The sequence below is a fragment of the Dreissena polymorpha genome, chromosome 6 (assembly GCF_020536995.1).
Source record: "Dreissena polymorpha isolate Duluth1 chromosome 6, UMN_Dpol_1.0, whole genome shotgun sequence".
NCBI classification, from domain to species: Eukaryota; Metazoa; Mollusca; class Bivalvia; order Myida; family Dreissenidae; genus Dreissena; species Dreissena polymorpha.
The window spans coordinates 88,208,759-88,225,075 of record NC_068360.1 but is presented as its reverse complement, the minus strand read 5'-3'; the positions used below and the strand labels follow the sequence as shown (position 1 = coordinate 88,225,075).

The following is a 16,317-nucleotide window of genomic DNA, read 5'->3' as shown; positions in this document are numbered from 1 at the left end:
GAATGTTTATCTTTATGAAATCTGGATTGGTATCGAATTTGGGTCATCTAGGGTCAGAAACTAGGTCACTAGGTCAAATAATAGAACAACCTTGTGTAGACAATAGAGGTCACATGTGCAGTTTCCATCAGATCTTTATGAAATTTTGTCAAAATGTTTATCTTGAAAAAATCCAGATTGGGGTTGTATTTGGGTCACCTGGGGTCAGAAACTAGGTCACTAGGTCAAATCATAGAAAAACCTTGTGGAGACAATAGTGGTCATAGTTTTCATCTGACCTTAATGAAATATGGTCAGAATGGTTATCTTGATAATATCTGATGTTGGATCGTATATGGGTCATCTGCGGTTAAAAATTAGGTCAATGGGCAAATTCTAGTAAAACCTTGTGTAGATGAAGAGGTCACAGGTTTCATTATGTGTTAATGAAATTTTATTTGGGCCATTTGTACTTTATGATATAGCTAGCCATAGTCTGATAGAATTAAGTTGATGTAGCAAGATTAGTCATGTGAGTGATTCAGGGCCATCATGGCCCTCTTGTTTTCTGTACGAAACAATAGGCCTCATTTCCAAAAGCAGTGAAGAGATATGCTAAATCAAATAATACTTTGCTGACATTAATTATAATGTTCATTCAAATAATACCTAAAAAAAACACTGACCTCAGGGCATGAGAAAGTTTTGGTAACGTTTTTCATCTAGTCGCATTGTCCATATGGGATACCATGCGTAGATCAGGCCCTCATGTTGTATGTTTCTGTGTATCAGTTTTGTGTTTGAAACATGAATAATGTTTGTATATGAGCCACATTTTGGGGAGCTGTGCTTAATGACTGCACAGGCTAATAGAGATGACACTTGCAGCTTTCATGGTATTTTTATTTTAAAAGAAGTCTTTTCTGAGCAAAAATCCCACTTGAGACAGAAAGTGTCATCTCTGATTGGCCTGTGCACACTGCACAGGCTAATCTGGGATGACACTTAACACATATGCGAGGAGCCCAGTTTTCCCAGAATGAGGCTCATTAATTCTATGAAATTGTGTTGTTATGACCCTTTACTCTAATTACTACTATTGCCAATGAACAATGTTTTGAATTAAATCTTTTGGCAATGACTTGAACATTTAGCTGTCATAATGTTCTTCTAGGGGTTCTATAGTGCTGCACTATGAATTAAAATCTGGCAAGATAGAAGAGGTGTTTGGATCTGCTTGCCAACAACTCCCTGAGTTTGTCTGTGAAAAGGGATACAGGGTTACTTTGAAACTGGAGTTTAATAAGGTAAGTTGCTCTGTCCCAAAAAAGTATCTTAAATGTTTGGTTATAGCACTTTACTAGAACTCCTGGGCACCATATTACCAAACAATTATTTGACTTAATTCTTAATACAAAGAATATTCTTTAGAATAAGTTGTTCAATAATTGCTTATATTTGGAGTCAAACTTGGCATTAATTGCCTTTATCTACATCATTCTTTTTATGTAGAACATTATGTTAAGTTCATGTTCACCATTTGTAGCCTGAATAAAGTGCTGGACGATTTTTTGTTGGTTTTTAGTCTTAGAATGGATTTGTGAATGTGGGACTTTCATTGGCAAGAGAATGGGTTGGTGAATATAGGACCTGGATTGGCTAGAGAATTGGGTGGTGAATACGGGACCTGGATTGGAGAGAGAATGGGTCGGTGAATACGGGACCTGGATTGGCGAGAGAATGGATTGGTAAATACGGGACCTGGCTTGGCGAGAGAATGGATTGGTGAATACAGGACCTGGATTGGCAAGAGAATGGGTTGGTGAATACGGGACCTGGATTGGCGACAGAATGTGTTGGTGAATACAGGACTTGGATTGACGAGAGAATAGGTTGGTGTATACGGGACCAAGATTGGCAAGACAATAGATTGGTGAATACAGGACCTGGATTGGAGAGAGAATGGGTTGGTGAATACGAGACCTGGATTGAGAAGAGAATGGGTTGGTGAATACAGGACCTGGATTGACAAGAGAATGGGTTGGTGAATACGGGACCTGGATTGGCGAGGAGAATAGGTTGGTGAATACAGGACCTGGATTGGAGACAGAATGAGTTGGTGAATACGGGACCTGGATTGGTGAGAGAATGAGTTGGTAAATATGGGACCTGGATTGGCAAGAGAATGGGTTGGTGAATACAGGACCTGGATTGGTGAGAGAATGGGTTGGTGAATACAGGATCTGGATTGGCCAGAGAATTGGTTGGTGAATATGGGACCTGGATGGGTGAGAGAATGGGTTGGTGAATACGGGACCTGGATTGGTGAGAGAATGGGTTGGTGAATACGGGACATGGATGGTGAGAGAATGGGTTGGTGAAAACAAGACCTGGATTGGTGAGAATATGGGTTGGTGAATACAGGACCTGGATTGGTGATAGAATGTTTTGGTGAATACAGGATCTGGATTTGTGAGAATAGGTTTGTGAATACAGGACCTGGATTAGCTAGATAATGGGTCGGTAAATACGGGACCAGGATTTAAGAGAGAGTATGGGTCAGTAAATACAGGACCTGGATTGGCGAGAGATTGGGTTGGTGAATACAGGTCCTTGATTGGCGAGAGAATAGTTTGGTGAATATGGGACCTTGATTGATGAGAGAATTGGTTGGTGAATATGGGACCTGGATTGGTGAGAGAATGGGTTGGTGAATACGGGACTTGAATTAGTGAAAGAATGGATTGGTAAATGCGGGACCTAGCTTAGTGAGAGAATGGTTTAGTGAAAATGGGATCTGGATTTGTGAGAGAATGGGTTGGTGATTATGGGACCTGGATTGGCGAGGAGAATGGGTTGGTGAATATGGGACCTGGATTGGTGAGAGAATGGGTTGGTGAATATGGGACTTGGATTGGTGAGTGGTGAATATGGGATCTGGATTGGCGAGAGAATGGGTTGGTGAATATGGGACCTGGATTGGCAAGAGAATGGGTTGGTGAATATAGGACCTGGATTGGCGAGAGAATGGGTTGGTGAATACGGGACCTGGATTGGTGAGAGAATGAGTTGGTGAATATGGGACCTGGATTGGTGAGAGAATGGGTTGGTAAATACAGGACTTGATTAGTGAGAGAATTGGTTGGTGAAAAGGGGACCTGGATTGGTGAGGGAATGGATTGGTGAATATGGGACCTTGATTGGCGAGAGAATATGTTTGTGAATATGGGACCTGGATTGGAGAGAGAATAGATGGTGAAACGGGACCTGGATTGGTGAGAAAATGGGTTGTTGAATAACAGGACCTGGTTGGCGTGAGAATGGGTTGATGGGCTACTGGACCTGGATTGGAGAGAGAATGGGTCGATGAATATGGGACCGGATTAGCTAGAGAATGGGTTGGTGAATACAGGACCTGCATTGCTGAGAGAATGGGTTGGTGAATATGGGACCTGGACCTCTCTCTCTCTCTCTCTCTCTCTCTCTCTCTCTCTCTCTCTCTCTCTCTCTCTCTCTCTCTCTACTCTCTCTCTCTCTCTCTCTCTCTCTCTCTCCTCTCTCCCCCCCCCCACCTCCCTAACTCCCTCCCTCGATAGTTTCCCATCGTCATGCTTATTTGAGCCACTGCTTCATTATCCCATCTCTGCTGTCTACAGGATGACTTTGATGAGATGCAGCTGACCATTGAACTGCTTGGCAGTGAGATCTTCACCTACCGCACGTCCACCCAGAGTTGCGAGGTGTCCCTCTCCAGCACGAGCCCAGGGTCCGTCATTATCTACATGCCACGCACAAAGGTTACTGCTAAAACTATTTTTTTAAGCTTGATTGCATTGAAAGCCCATGGCTTTCATGTCCGTTTCCTGGGTAAAACCAGTACTTGGTTACTTTGTGGGAGATCAAATGAACCCTGGGAATCAAACATGTGACCTTGTGGTGGCTAGTCAGTCCCCATACCAGCTAAGCTGTGGTAAAAGAAGATTGTACATTCTATAATTGATAGATGGATGAATTGACCTCCTTCTTAACCTTAATTGTTTTGGGATCATAAAGACATGTATATTTATGGTTTACACATACTTTGTAATAACTACACATGCATATTTGTGGCTAACCCATATTTTGTTTTACGTAAGACATTGCACTTTCGTGATTGACCCTTGTTTTGTGGTAATTAATGCATGCAAATTAATGGGTGGCCCATTTTGTTATATTAAATGCGTACATATTCATAAGCTCCATTATTTTGGATTATGATTGCATACATATACATTAGCTCCATTCTTTTGGATAATAATTGCGTACATATTCATTAGCTACATTCTTTTGGATTTTGATTGCATACATATTCATTAGCACCATTCTTTTGGATAATGATTGCATACATATTCATTAGCTCCGTTCTTTTGGATAATGATTGCATACATATTCATTAGCTCCATTCTTTTGGATAATAATTGCGTACATATTCATTAGCTCCATTCTTTTGGATTATGATTGCATATATATTCATTAGCTCCATTATTTTGATTATGATTGCGCACATATTCATTAGCTCCGTTCTTTTGGATAATGATTGCGTACATATTCATTAGCTCCATTCTTTTGGATTTTGATTGCGTACATATTCATTAGCTCCATTCTTTTGGATTTTGATTGCATACATATTCATTAGCTCCATTCTTTTGGATTATGATTGCGTACATATTCATTAGCTCCATTCTTTTGGATAATGATTGCGTACATATTCATTAGCTCCATTCTTTTGGATAATGATTCCGTACATATTCATTAGCTCCATTCTTTTGGATTATGATTGCGTACATATTCATTAGCTCCATTCTTTTGGATAATAATTGCGTACATATTCATTAGCTCCATTCTTTTGGATAATGATTGCATTCATGTTCATGGGGCGCCCTTATTTTGTGATAATAAAGACGAGCACATTTCCAAGGCTAATACGTAAAAAACATCGTAAGGTAGCACAACCGTAATGAGCACCTTTCCAAATTTTATCTAATGTATTATTTTCTTAATCAGCATCATTTCACTGAACTACATGAACATTTTAGGTAGGCTTTCCATGCTTTAAAAAAGAAAATACAGATCTTTTTAAAACCACCCCCACGCTCGGTTTTGTCCAGTTTATTTGCACCCCTGGGGTATATGAAAAATCCATAATTCATCCAGATTTCCAAATATGGGCATGCAGTTGGTGTGTTCAAATGCAGTGAAGATGTTTAAAGTTTAAACAAGATGAAATAAGTATTCTTTTACACGCATTTATTTATTATAACTTGTTATCTAAGGAAGAATGCCATGAAATGTAAGTGGTTTCAGCCAAGTAGAAATTGGGTTGGTTAAAAACAAAGTGTCATAAAATTAAAAATAGTATCATTTAAGTAATATTTTGAACTTTTTATAGATACACTATATACAGCAAAAATACCAAGAAATAGGGAGATTTACCGTTTACTTTTTGAAATAAAAATAAAATGCAACATGCATGATTCGTATTTTCAGCAGTAAATCACGCAATTTAGCCATAAGGTTGTTTTGATAAAAAAAAAAGAAGAATGTGCATAAAAATTGCAACATATTTAAACAATAAACATAGCTTATAATTATTCTATATTAAATCAAATTACGTTAGAAAAGAAACAAAACGCGTCCCAAAAAGTATGCAATGTCGGCAGGATTCGAACCTGCGCGGGAAGATCCCAAAAGATCTTTAGTCTATCGCCTTAACCACTCGGCCACGACAACTTCACATTCGTCATTATAGCTTAAATTAGATATGCATAAGTAAACAGGAAAAAGTGCTCTTCGAAATCGCGAAATCATATTTTTCACATGATATTTGGATCAAAGTCAATTTTTTGTGTGAAAATACTGTATTATAAAGGATTTACGAAACATATATCAAAATTCTTGGAAATAACTGATCATTGAAGATCGGCAATGATCGTAAAATAAATCGTGGTAAATCGTTACAGTACCGCTACCTTAATTAAATCTAAAATCATCTTAATGGAGTCAGATGAATGTCTGTATAAACTGTTGGCTGAAGCACACTCTTATTGGGGATTCTAAGTTCTTAAAGCTGTAAGGTGAAAAACATAGCTTATAATTATGCTATATTAAATCAAATTACATTAGAAAAGAAACAAAACGCGTCCCAAAAAGTATGCAATGTCGTCAGGATTCGAACCTGCGCGGGAAGATCCCAAAAGATTTCTAGTCTATTGCCTTAACCACTCGGCCACGACAACTTCACATTCGTCATAGCTTAAATTAGATATGCATAAGTAAACAGGTAAAAATGCTCTTCGAAATAGCGAAATCATATTTTTCACATGATATTTGGATCAAAGTCAATATTTATTGTGAAAATACTGTATTATAAAGGATTTACTTAACATATCTCAAAATTCTCGGAAATAACTGATCATTGATCGTAAAATAAATCGTGGTAAATCATTACGGGTGCACTACCTTAATTATATCTATAATCATGTAAATGGAGTCAGATGAATGTCTGTATAAACTGTTGGCTGAAGCACACTCTTATTGGAGATTATAAGTTCTTAAAGCTGTATGGTGAAAAACTACTTCTTTAAATTGCAACATTCTTTAAATCCTATCATCACTTTTTATGTCCCCACCACTAAAGTGGGGGACAAATTGTTTTTGCCGTCTGTTGTTTAGTTGGTCTGTTGGTTGGTTTGTTTGCCCAAACTTTAACGTTTTGCCATAACTTTTGTAATATTGAAGATAGCAACTTCATATGTTGCATGCATGTGTATCTCATGGAGCTGCACATTTTGAGTGGTGAAAAGTCAAGGTCATCCTTCAAGGTCAAAGCAGCGCAGAAGGGGACATAGTGTTTCTGACAAACACATTTTTTGTATTTAATTGGAACTTTAACAAAAGCTGGAACTATTGTTATATTTTCTTTAAAGATGACATTAGTTTTTGCATGTCATTTTTTAGCTCGACTATTATACATGAAATATATATAGTGAAGCTATCCTACTCACCCCGGTGTCGGCGTTGCTGTTTCCGTGCCGTTAGTGTTAGCGTGCAAATGTTAAAGTTTTCGTTCTACCCCAATTATTTTCATTGTCCCTTGACATATGGCTTTCATATTTTGCATACTTGTTTACCAACATGAGCCCAACCTATAAACATGAGCAGACAACTCTATCAAGCATTTTGTCATAATGGCCCCTTTTCCACTTAGTATATGCAGCAAATGATAAAGTTTTCGTACTTCCCCATTTATTTTCATTGTCCCTTGACATATTGCTTTCATATTTTGCATACTTGTTTACTAACATCACCCCAACCTCTTAACAAGAGCAGGCAACTCTATCAAGCATTTTGTCATAATTATTGCCCCTTTTATACTTAGAATATGCATATTATTGATAAATCTATGTTAAAGTTTGCCTACTACCCCAAATATTTCCTATATCCTTTGATATATTGCTTTTATATGTTGCATACTTGTTTACCAACATGACCCAAACCTATAAACAAGAGCAGACCACTGTATCAAGCATTTTGACATAATTATGGCCCCTTTTACACTTAGATAATTGAACATTTTGCTTCTTAAATTGCCATAACTTCTTTATTTATGATCACATTTTATTATTACTTTGACAAAACAACACTTAACTGAATACCACAATGGATTCCACCCAAACAATACCCCAAGCCCCTACCCAGAATCTCTTCCCCCACCCCAACCCCCCCCCCATTTTTTTTTAAACATCATCTAATAAATTACCACACCCAACCTTATACCCCCCTCTCAACTCCCCCCCCCCCCCCCCCCACCCACCTCACCCCCCTTCCCCCCGCAAAATATATATTTTTTTACATCATCTAATAAATTACCACATCCCACATTATACCCCCCTCTCACCCCCCCCTACCCCCCCCAAATTTTTTTTCTTTCCTTTTTTAATTTTTGAAAGATCGTCAAATAAATGACCACACCCGACATTATACCCCCTCTCAACCCCCCCCCCCCCCCCCCCCCCAAAAAAAAAAATAATTTTTTTTTTTCCTTTTTTTATTTTTGAAAGATCGTGTAATAAATTATTGAATATGAACAATTTCCTCATGATGGCTTACGTTATACTGTCAAGCACTTTAATAGTTAAGCGCGCTGTCCTCTGACAGCTCTTTATTTATCACATGGTTATTTTGAGTAAAAACTAATGAAATATTGTGTAAATTTATATTTAAAATATTATATTCTCAGTATCTTAGGTGAGCAGTACACGCCCATCATTTAGTTAAATATATGGGATTGTTTTGCTTATAGAGGCTAGACACTGCGTGGATAGACGAATATGGAGAGAAGGTTACCTGCTCCTACACTCCAGGTAGGCATTGTAGTAAAGTACTTGATGTAGTAGGAAAATAATAGTACATAAATTGTTAATTTAGACTTACATATTTTGGCATGATTACATTAGAACCATAAGCCTTATTTAAGACTACTTGAGTCTGCTCCATGGGTAGATCCAGTACTAAAGGTGTTTAGTTTAAACCTATTTATTTTAGCTCGATTGCGTCGAAAGCCTTAGGCTTATATAAACGCTCTCGAGTTGAGTAAAGGTGTTTGAAGATGATCTTGAGAAACCTCCCATAGTGGGGATTGAACCTGAGCCCCCCTGATTCCTGAAAACTCACTATCCACTACGCCATTAGCGACCTATATAGGAACTTATCTTTTTTATTCCCACTGTTTTTTTTTTAATTGTGTTAAAAAATTCATTGTTTGCATAGCTCTTTTTAGGCTTCTAAAAGATCTGCTGTAGTTTGATGAGAAAGTTAATGTAAGGCAGCCAATGTAAGACAATGATTGCAAGAAAGCCATTGTAAGAAAGTGATTGTAAAAATGTGATTGTAAGAAAGTGATTGTAAGAAAGCAATTGTAAGAAGGTGATTGTAAGAGAGTGATTGTAAGAAAGTGATTGAAAGAAAGTAATTGTAAGAAAGCCATGTTAAAAAGTGTTTGCAAGAAAGCCATGTTAAAAAGTGATTGTAAGAAAGATTTTGCAAGAAAGCCATGGCAAGAAAGTGATTGTAAGAAAGTGATTGCAAGAAAGTGATTGTAAGAAAGCCATTGTAAGAAAGTAGTTGCAAGAAAGTGATTGTAAAATGTGGTTGTAAGAAAGCCATTGTAAGAAAGCCATTGTCATAAAATGATTCCAAGAAAGTGATTGTGAAACAGTGGTTGTTCAAAAGTGATTGCAAGAAAGCCATTGTAATAAAATGATTCAAAGATAGTGATTGTATGAAAGTGATTGTAAGAAAGACATTATAATAAAGTCATTGTAAGAAAGTGATGGGTTTTGTAACGTAAGGTAAGCATCTAATGGAATCAATAGAAATATGGGATTTCTTTTCCATAAATGATCACAACTACATATGAATAACCCTGGAACCTATTGGCAATTATAATATTTGTATTACTTTACTTTTGTGTGTTGAAGGGGATGTCTTTGTCTAGTCTTGCAGACATGTACTTAAATGATCTGGTCTCGTAAAAACCCAAGTACATTGCACTTACTTTTAGCCAGAGAGACCACCTCAAATTTTATCATGTATTTAAATGTTGTTTACAAACCTGAGTCATGTATTGCTTTGACAATCAGTTACAATTTGTACAGCTGTAAAAAAAGGTTTCATTCAAATGAATGTTATGTTTCCTGTATACTCTTTGTGCTGTATGTTGCCAGGCATTGAGGAGTCCCAGTTGACCTGTGAGGTCTTCATCAGCTGCAGCAAGGAAGACCTGCCTCTTGCCAAGAAACTGTCTGAGTACCTGCTTGTAAGATAAACGTATTAACTCTTTCAGTGCTGGAACCGAATTTTGAAGGCCTTTGCAAACAGTTTGGGTCCAGATGAGACGCCACAGAACGTGGCGTCTCATCAGGATCCAAACTGTTTGCTATTCTGATAGTATTCTTTGAAAAAAATCGAATTAAATGCTTATTTTAGAAATTCAGGAGACAACATTTTAGAATACGATAAATTTCCCAGAATGTAATGGGTTAATGATGACTTTTATCAGTGTAAATAGTGATATAAGTATAATGCATTTGCTATAGATTGCCTTTCTTATGACTTTCATAATTTATAATAAGGAGTTAATATAAGTGGATAAATGTGTCATTGTTATAAAAATTGTTTTTAAGGGAGTTGAAAAAACAATTGTCAAATTTCAAAATGTATTGGAAAGTCTATAATATATTAATGTCCCATTGATTATTGATAGTCTTAAATGTTATTGTTATGTAAAATCTCAAACAATTACTCTCCTACCAGTTTATGTTGGTAGTAAAATTCGTATATATTTTTTTAAGTTAGTATTCTTTTTGGCACATGCAATTCAATATAGAACTTTTTTTTTAATGCCCCCCTTCAAAGAAGAGGGGGTATATTGCTTTGCACATGTCGGTCGGTCTGTCGGTCGGTCAGTCTGTCCACTAGGTGGTTTCCGAATGATAACTCAAGAACGCTTAGGCCTAGGATCATGAAACTTCATAGGTACATTGATCATGACTGGCAGATGACCCCTATTTATTTTGAGGTCACTAGGTCAAAGGTCAAGGTCACGGTGACCCGAAATAGTAAAATGGTTTCCGGATGATAATTCAAGAACGCTTATGCCTAGGAACATGAAACTTGATAGGTAGACCATGACTTACAGATGACCCCTATTGATTTTCAGGTCACTAGGTCAAAGGTCAAGGTCACGGTGACCCGAAATAGTAAAATGGTTTCCGGATGATAACTCAAGAACGCTTATGCCTAGGATCATGAAACTTGATAGGTAGATTGATCATGACTCGCAGATGACCCCTATTGATTTTGTGGTCGCTCGGTCAAAGGTCAAGGTCACGGTGACCCGAAATAGTAAAATGGTTTCCGGATGATAACTCAAGAACGCTTATGCCTAGGATCATGAAACTTGATAGGTACATTGATCATGACTGGCAGATGACCCCTATTGATTTTCAGGTCACTAGGTCAAAGGTCAAGGTCACAGTGACCCGAAATAGTAAAATGGTTTCCCGATGATAACTCAGGAAAGCTTATGGCTAGGATCATGAAACTTCATAGGTACATTGATCATGACACGCAGATGACCCCTATTGATTTTCAGGTCACTAGGTCAAAGGTCAAGGTCACAGTGACAAAAACATATTTACAAAACAACTGAGAGCCCATATGGGGGGCATGCATGTTTTACAAACAGCCCTTGTTTTTTTTGTCATTCTGGATTCATGAAAATTCAAACTTATTTAAATGGGCCTTTTACTGGTAAAGGATTCCTATGTTATTTGCAATGCTGTCAAAGTCTTGTAAATTTTGCATTAAATTAATAGAATACTACAGTTTCATGCTCCTACCTTGAGAGGCACTTTTAAAAGTGAAAAATTTGTCGCAAAAGTTACTGGTTAGACATTATGCAAATACCTTTCAATTGAAGATTAAGAAAGTAAGAAAGATGGATGACTGACCATTCATGTTGAAGAATATCTGCTCAAACTATGTATGTCTTTAATATTATGGCTTTAATATTCTTTTCCTTGTGTTTCCTTGTGCAAGATTCATTTGAAATTCAGTGTAGACACACTACATGTTGATTGTGTATATGTCTCAGTCTTGAAGTTGATTGTGTATATGTCTCAGCCTTGAAGTTGATTGTGTATGTGTCTCAGTCTTGAAGTTGATTGTGTATGTGTCTCAGTCTTGTAGTTGATTGTGTATATGTCTCAGTCTTGAAGTTGATTGTGTATATGTATCAGTCTTGTAGTTGATTGTGTATATGTATCAGTCTTGTAGTTGATTGTGTATATGTATCAGTCTTGAAGTTGATTGTGTATATGTCTCAGTCTTGAAGTTGATTGTGTATATGTATCAGTCTTGTAGTTGATTGTGTATATGTCTCAGTCTTGAAGTTGATTGTGTATATGTCTCAGCCTTGAAGTTGATTGTGTATGTGTCTCCGTCTTGTAGTTGATTGTGTATGTGTCTCAGTCTTGTAGTTGATTGTGTATATGTCTCAGTCTTGAAGTTGATTGTGTATATGTCTCAGCCTTGAAGTTGATTGTGTATGTGTCTCCGTCTTGTAGTTGATTGTGTATGTGTCTCAGTCTTGTAGTTGATTGTGTATATGTCTCAGTCTTGAAGTTGATTGTGTATATGTCTCAGTCTTGAAGTTGATTGTGTATATGTATCAGTCTTGAAGTTGATTGTGTATATGTCTCAGCCTTGAAGTTGATTGTGTATATGTATCAGTCTTGAAGTTGATTGTGTATATGTATCAGTCTTGAAGTTGATTGTGTATGTGTCTCAGTCTTGAAGTTGATTGTGTATATGTCTCAGTCTTGAAGTTGATTGTGTATATGTCTCAGCCTTGAAGTTGATTGTGTATGTGTCTCCGTCTTGTAGTTGATTGTGTATGTGTCTCAGTCTTGTAGTTGATTGTGTATATGTCTCAGTCTTGTAGTTGATTGTGTATATGTCTCAGTCTTGAAGTTGATTGTGTATATGTCTCTGTCTTGTAGTTGATTGTGTATATGTCTCAGCCTTGAAGTTGATTGTGTATGTGTCTCAGCCTTGAAGTTGATTGTGTATATGTCTCAGTCTTGAAGTTGATTGTGTATGTGTCTCAGTCTTGTAGTTGATTGTGTATGTGTCTCAGTCTTGTAGTTGATTGTGTATATGTCTCCGTCTTGTAGTTGATTGTGCATGTGTCTCAGTCTTGTAGTTGATTGTGTATATGTCTCTGTCTTGTAGTTGATTGTGTATATGTCTCAGTCTTGAAGTTGATTGTGTATGTGTCTCAGTCTTGAAGTTGATTGTGTATATGTCTCAGCCTTGAAGTTGATTGTGTATGTGTTTCAGTCTTGAAGTTGATTGTGTATATGTCTCAGCCTTGAAGTTGATTGTGTATGTGTCTCAGTCTTGTAGTTGATTGTGTATATGTCTCAGTCTTGTAGTTGATTGTGTATATGTCTCTGTCTTGTAGTTGATTGTGTATATGTATCAGCCTTGTAGTTGATTGTGTATATGTCTCAGCCTTGAAGTTGATTGTGTATATGTATCAGTCTTGAAGTTGATTGTGTATATGTCTCAGTCTTGAAGTTGATTGTGTATGTGTCTCAGTCTTGAAGTTGATTGTGTATATGTCTCAGTCTTGAAGTTGATTGTGTATATGTCTCAGTCTTGTAGTTGATTGTGTATATGTCTCTGTCTTGTAGTTGATTGTGTATGTGTCTCTGTCTTGTAGTTGATTGTGTATGTGTCTCAGTCTTGAAGTTGATTGTGTATATGTCTCAGTCTTGAAGTTGATTGTGTATGTGTCTCTGTCTTGTAGTTGATTGTGTATATGTATCAGTCTTGAAGTTGATTGTGTATATGTCTCAGTCTTGAAGTTGATTGTGTATATGTCTCAGTCTTGAAGTTGATTGTGTATATGTCTCAGTCTTGAAGTTGATTGTGTATATGTCTCAGTCTTGTAGTTGATTGTGTATGTGTCTCAGTCTTGAAGTTGATTGTGTATATGTCTCAGTCTTGAAGTTGATTGTGTATATGTCTCAGTCTTGTAGTTGATTGTGTATATGTATCAGTCTTGTAGTTGATTGTGTATATGTCTCAGTCTTGAAGTTGATTGTGTATGTGTCTCAGTCTTGTAGTTGATTGTGTATATGTCTCAGTCTTGAAGTTGATTGTGTATATGTATCAGTCTTGTAGTTGATTGTGTATGTGTCTCAGTCTTGTAGTTGATTGTGTATATGTCTCAGTCTTGAAGTTGATTGTGTATATGTCTCAGTCTTGAAGTTGATTGTGTATGTGTCTCTGTCTTGTAGTTGATTGTGTATATGTATCAGTCTTGTAGTTGATTGTGTATGTGTCTCAGTCTTGTAGTTGATTGTGTATATGTCTCAGTCTTGAAGTTGATTGTGTATATGTCTCAGTCTTGTAGTTGATTGTGTATGTGTCTCAGTCTTGAAGTTGATTGTGTATATGTCTCAGTCTTGTAGTTGATTGTGTATATGTCTCCGTCTTGAAGTTGATTGTGTATATGTCTCAGTCTTGTAGTTGATTGTGTGTATGTCTCAGTCTTGTAGTTGATTGTGTATGTGTCTCAGTCTTGAAGTTGATTGTGTATATGTCTCAGTCTTGTAGTTGATTGTGTATATGTCTCCGTCTTGAAGTTGATTGTGTATATGTCTCAGTCTTGTAGTTGATTGTGTGTATGTCTCAGTCTTGTAGTTGATTGTGTATGTGTCTCAGTCTTGAAGTTGATTGTGTATATGTCTCAGTCTTGAAGTTGATTGTGTATGTGTCTCTGTCTTGTAGTTGATTGTGTATATGTATCAGTCTTGAAGTTGATTGTGTATATGTCTCAGTCTTGAAGTTGATTGTGTATATGTCTCAGTCTTGAAGTTGATTGTGTATATGTCTCAGTCTTGAAGTTGATTGTGTATATGTCTCAGTCTTGAAGTTGATTGTGTATATGTCTCAGTCTTGAAGTTGATTGTGTATGTGTCTCTGTCTTGTAGTTGATTGTGTATATGTCTCAGTCTTGTAGTTGATTGTGTATATGTCTCTGTCTTGTAGTTGATTGTGTATATGTCTCAGTCTTGTAGTTGATTGTGTATGTGTCTCAGTCTTGTAGTTGATTGTGTATATGTCTCAGTCTTGAAGTTGATTGTGTATGTGTCTCTGTCTTGTAGTTGATTGTGTATATGTATCAGTCTTGAAGTTGATTGTGTATATGTCTCAGTCTTGAAGTTGATTGTGTATATGTCTCAGTCTTGAAGTTGATTGTGTATATGTCTCAGTCTTGAAGTTGATTGTGTATATGTCTCAGTCTTGAAGTTGATTGTGTATATGTCTCAGTCTTGAAGTTGATTGTGTATGTGTCTCTGTCTTGTAGTTGATTGTGTATATGTCTCAGTCTTGAAGTTGATTGTGTATATGTCTCAGTCTTGAAGTTGATTGTGTATATGTCTCAGTCTTGTAGTTGATTGTGTATATGTCTCTGTCTTGTAGTTGATTGTGTATATGTCTCAGTCTTGAAGTTGATTGTGTATATGTCTCAGTCTTGTAGTTGATTGTGTATATGTCTCTGTCTTGTAGTTGATTGTGTATATGTCTCAGTCTTGAAGTTGATTGTGTATATGTCTCAGTCTTGAAGTTGATTGTGTATATGTCTCAGTCTTGAAGTTGATTGTGTATATGTCTCAGTCTTGAAGTTGATTGTGTATATGTCTCAGTCTTGAAGTTGATTGTGTATATGTATCAGTCTTGAAGTTGATTGTGTTTATGTCTCTGTCTTGAAGTTGATTGTGTATATGTCTCAGTCTTGAAGTTGATTGTGTATATGTCTCAGTCTTGAAGTTGATTGTGTATATGTATCAGTCTTGAAGTTGATTGTGTTTATGTCTCTGTCTTGAAGTTGATTGTGTATATGTCTCAGTCTTGTAGTTGATTGTGTATATGTCTCAGTCTTGAAGTTGATTGTGTATATGTATCAGTCTTGAAGTTGATTGTGTATATGTCTCAGTCTTGAAGTTGATTGTGTATATGTCTCAGCCTTGTAGTTGATTGTGTATGTGTCTCAGTCTTGTAGTTGATTGTGTATATGTCTCTGTCTTGTAGTTGATTGTGTATATGTCTCAGTCTTGAAGTTGATTGTGTATATGTCTCAGTCTTGAAGTTGATTGTGTATGTGTCTCTGTCTTGTAGTTGATTGTGTATATGTCTCAGTCTTGAAGTTGATTGTGTATATGTCTCTGTCTTGTAGTTGATTGTGTATATGTCTCAGTCTTGTAGTTGATTGTGTATGTGTCTCTGTCTTGTAGTTGATTGTGTATATGTCTCAGTCTTGAAGTTGATTGTGTATGTGTCTCTGTCTTGTAGTTGATTGTGTATATGTCTCAGTCTTGAAGTTGATTGTGTATATGTCTCAGTCTTGAAGTTGATTGTGTATATGTCTCAGTCTTGTAGTTGATTGTGTATATGTCTCTGTCTTGTAGTTGATTGTGTATATGTCTCAGTCTTGAAGTTGATTGTGTATATGTCTCAGTCTTGTAGTTGATTGTGTATATGTCTCTGTCTTGTAGTTGATTGTGTATATGTCTCAGTCTTGAAGTTGATTGTGTATATGTCTCAGTCTTGAAGTTGATTGTGTATATGTCTCAGTCTTGAAGTTGATTGTGTATATGTCTCAGTCTTGAAGTTGATTGTGTATATGTCTCAGTCTTGAAGTTGATTGTGTATATGTATCAGTCT

At 36.7% G+C, this 16,317-nt stretch overlaps 1 protein-coding gene and 1 non-coding gene across 2 annotated transcripts in view; one reads left to right on the top strand and one right to left on the bottom strand.

Moving 5' to 3' along the window:
• Positions 1-16,317, top strand: part of LOC127835882 (uncharacterized) — an 85,242-nt gene that overhangs the window by 7,447 nt on the left and 61,478 nt on the right. Inside the window, exons 2-5 of the mRNA XM_052362306.1 lie at positions 1,154-1,286; positions 3,636-3,776; positions 8,321-8,381; positions 9,744-9,835. Of these exons, the coding sequence (XP_052218266.1) occupies positions 1,154-1,286; positions 3,636-3,776; positions 8,321-8,381; positions 9,744-9,835 (427 nt within the window). The remainder of the gene's footprint in view (positions 1-1,153; positions 1,287-3,635; positions 3,777-8,320; positions 8,382-9,743; positions 9,836-16,317) is intronic.
• Positions 5,665-5,748, bottom strand: Trnaf-aaa (transfer RNA phenylalanine (anticodon AAA)). Its single transcript has one exon. It is a non-coding gene; the product is annotated as a tRNA-Phe (tRNA).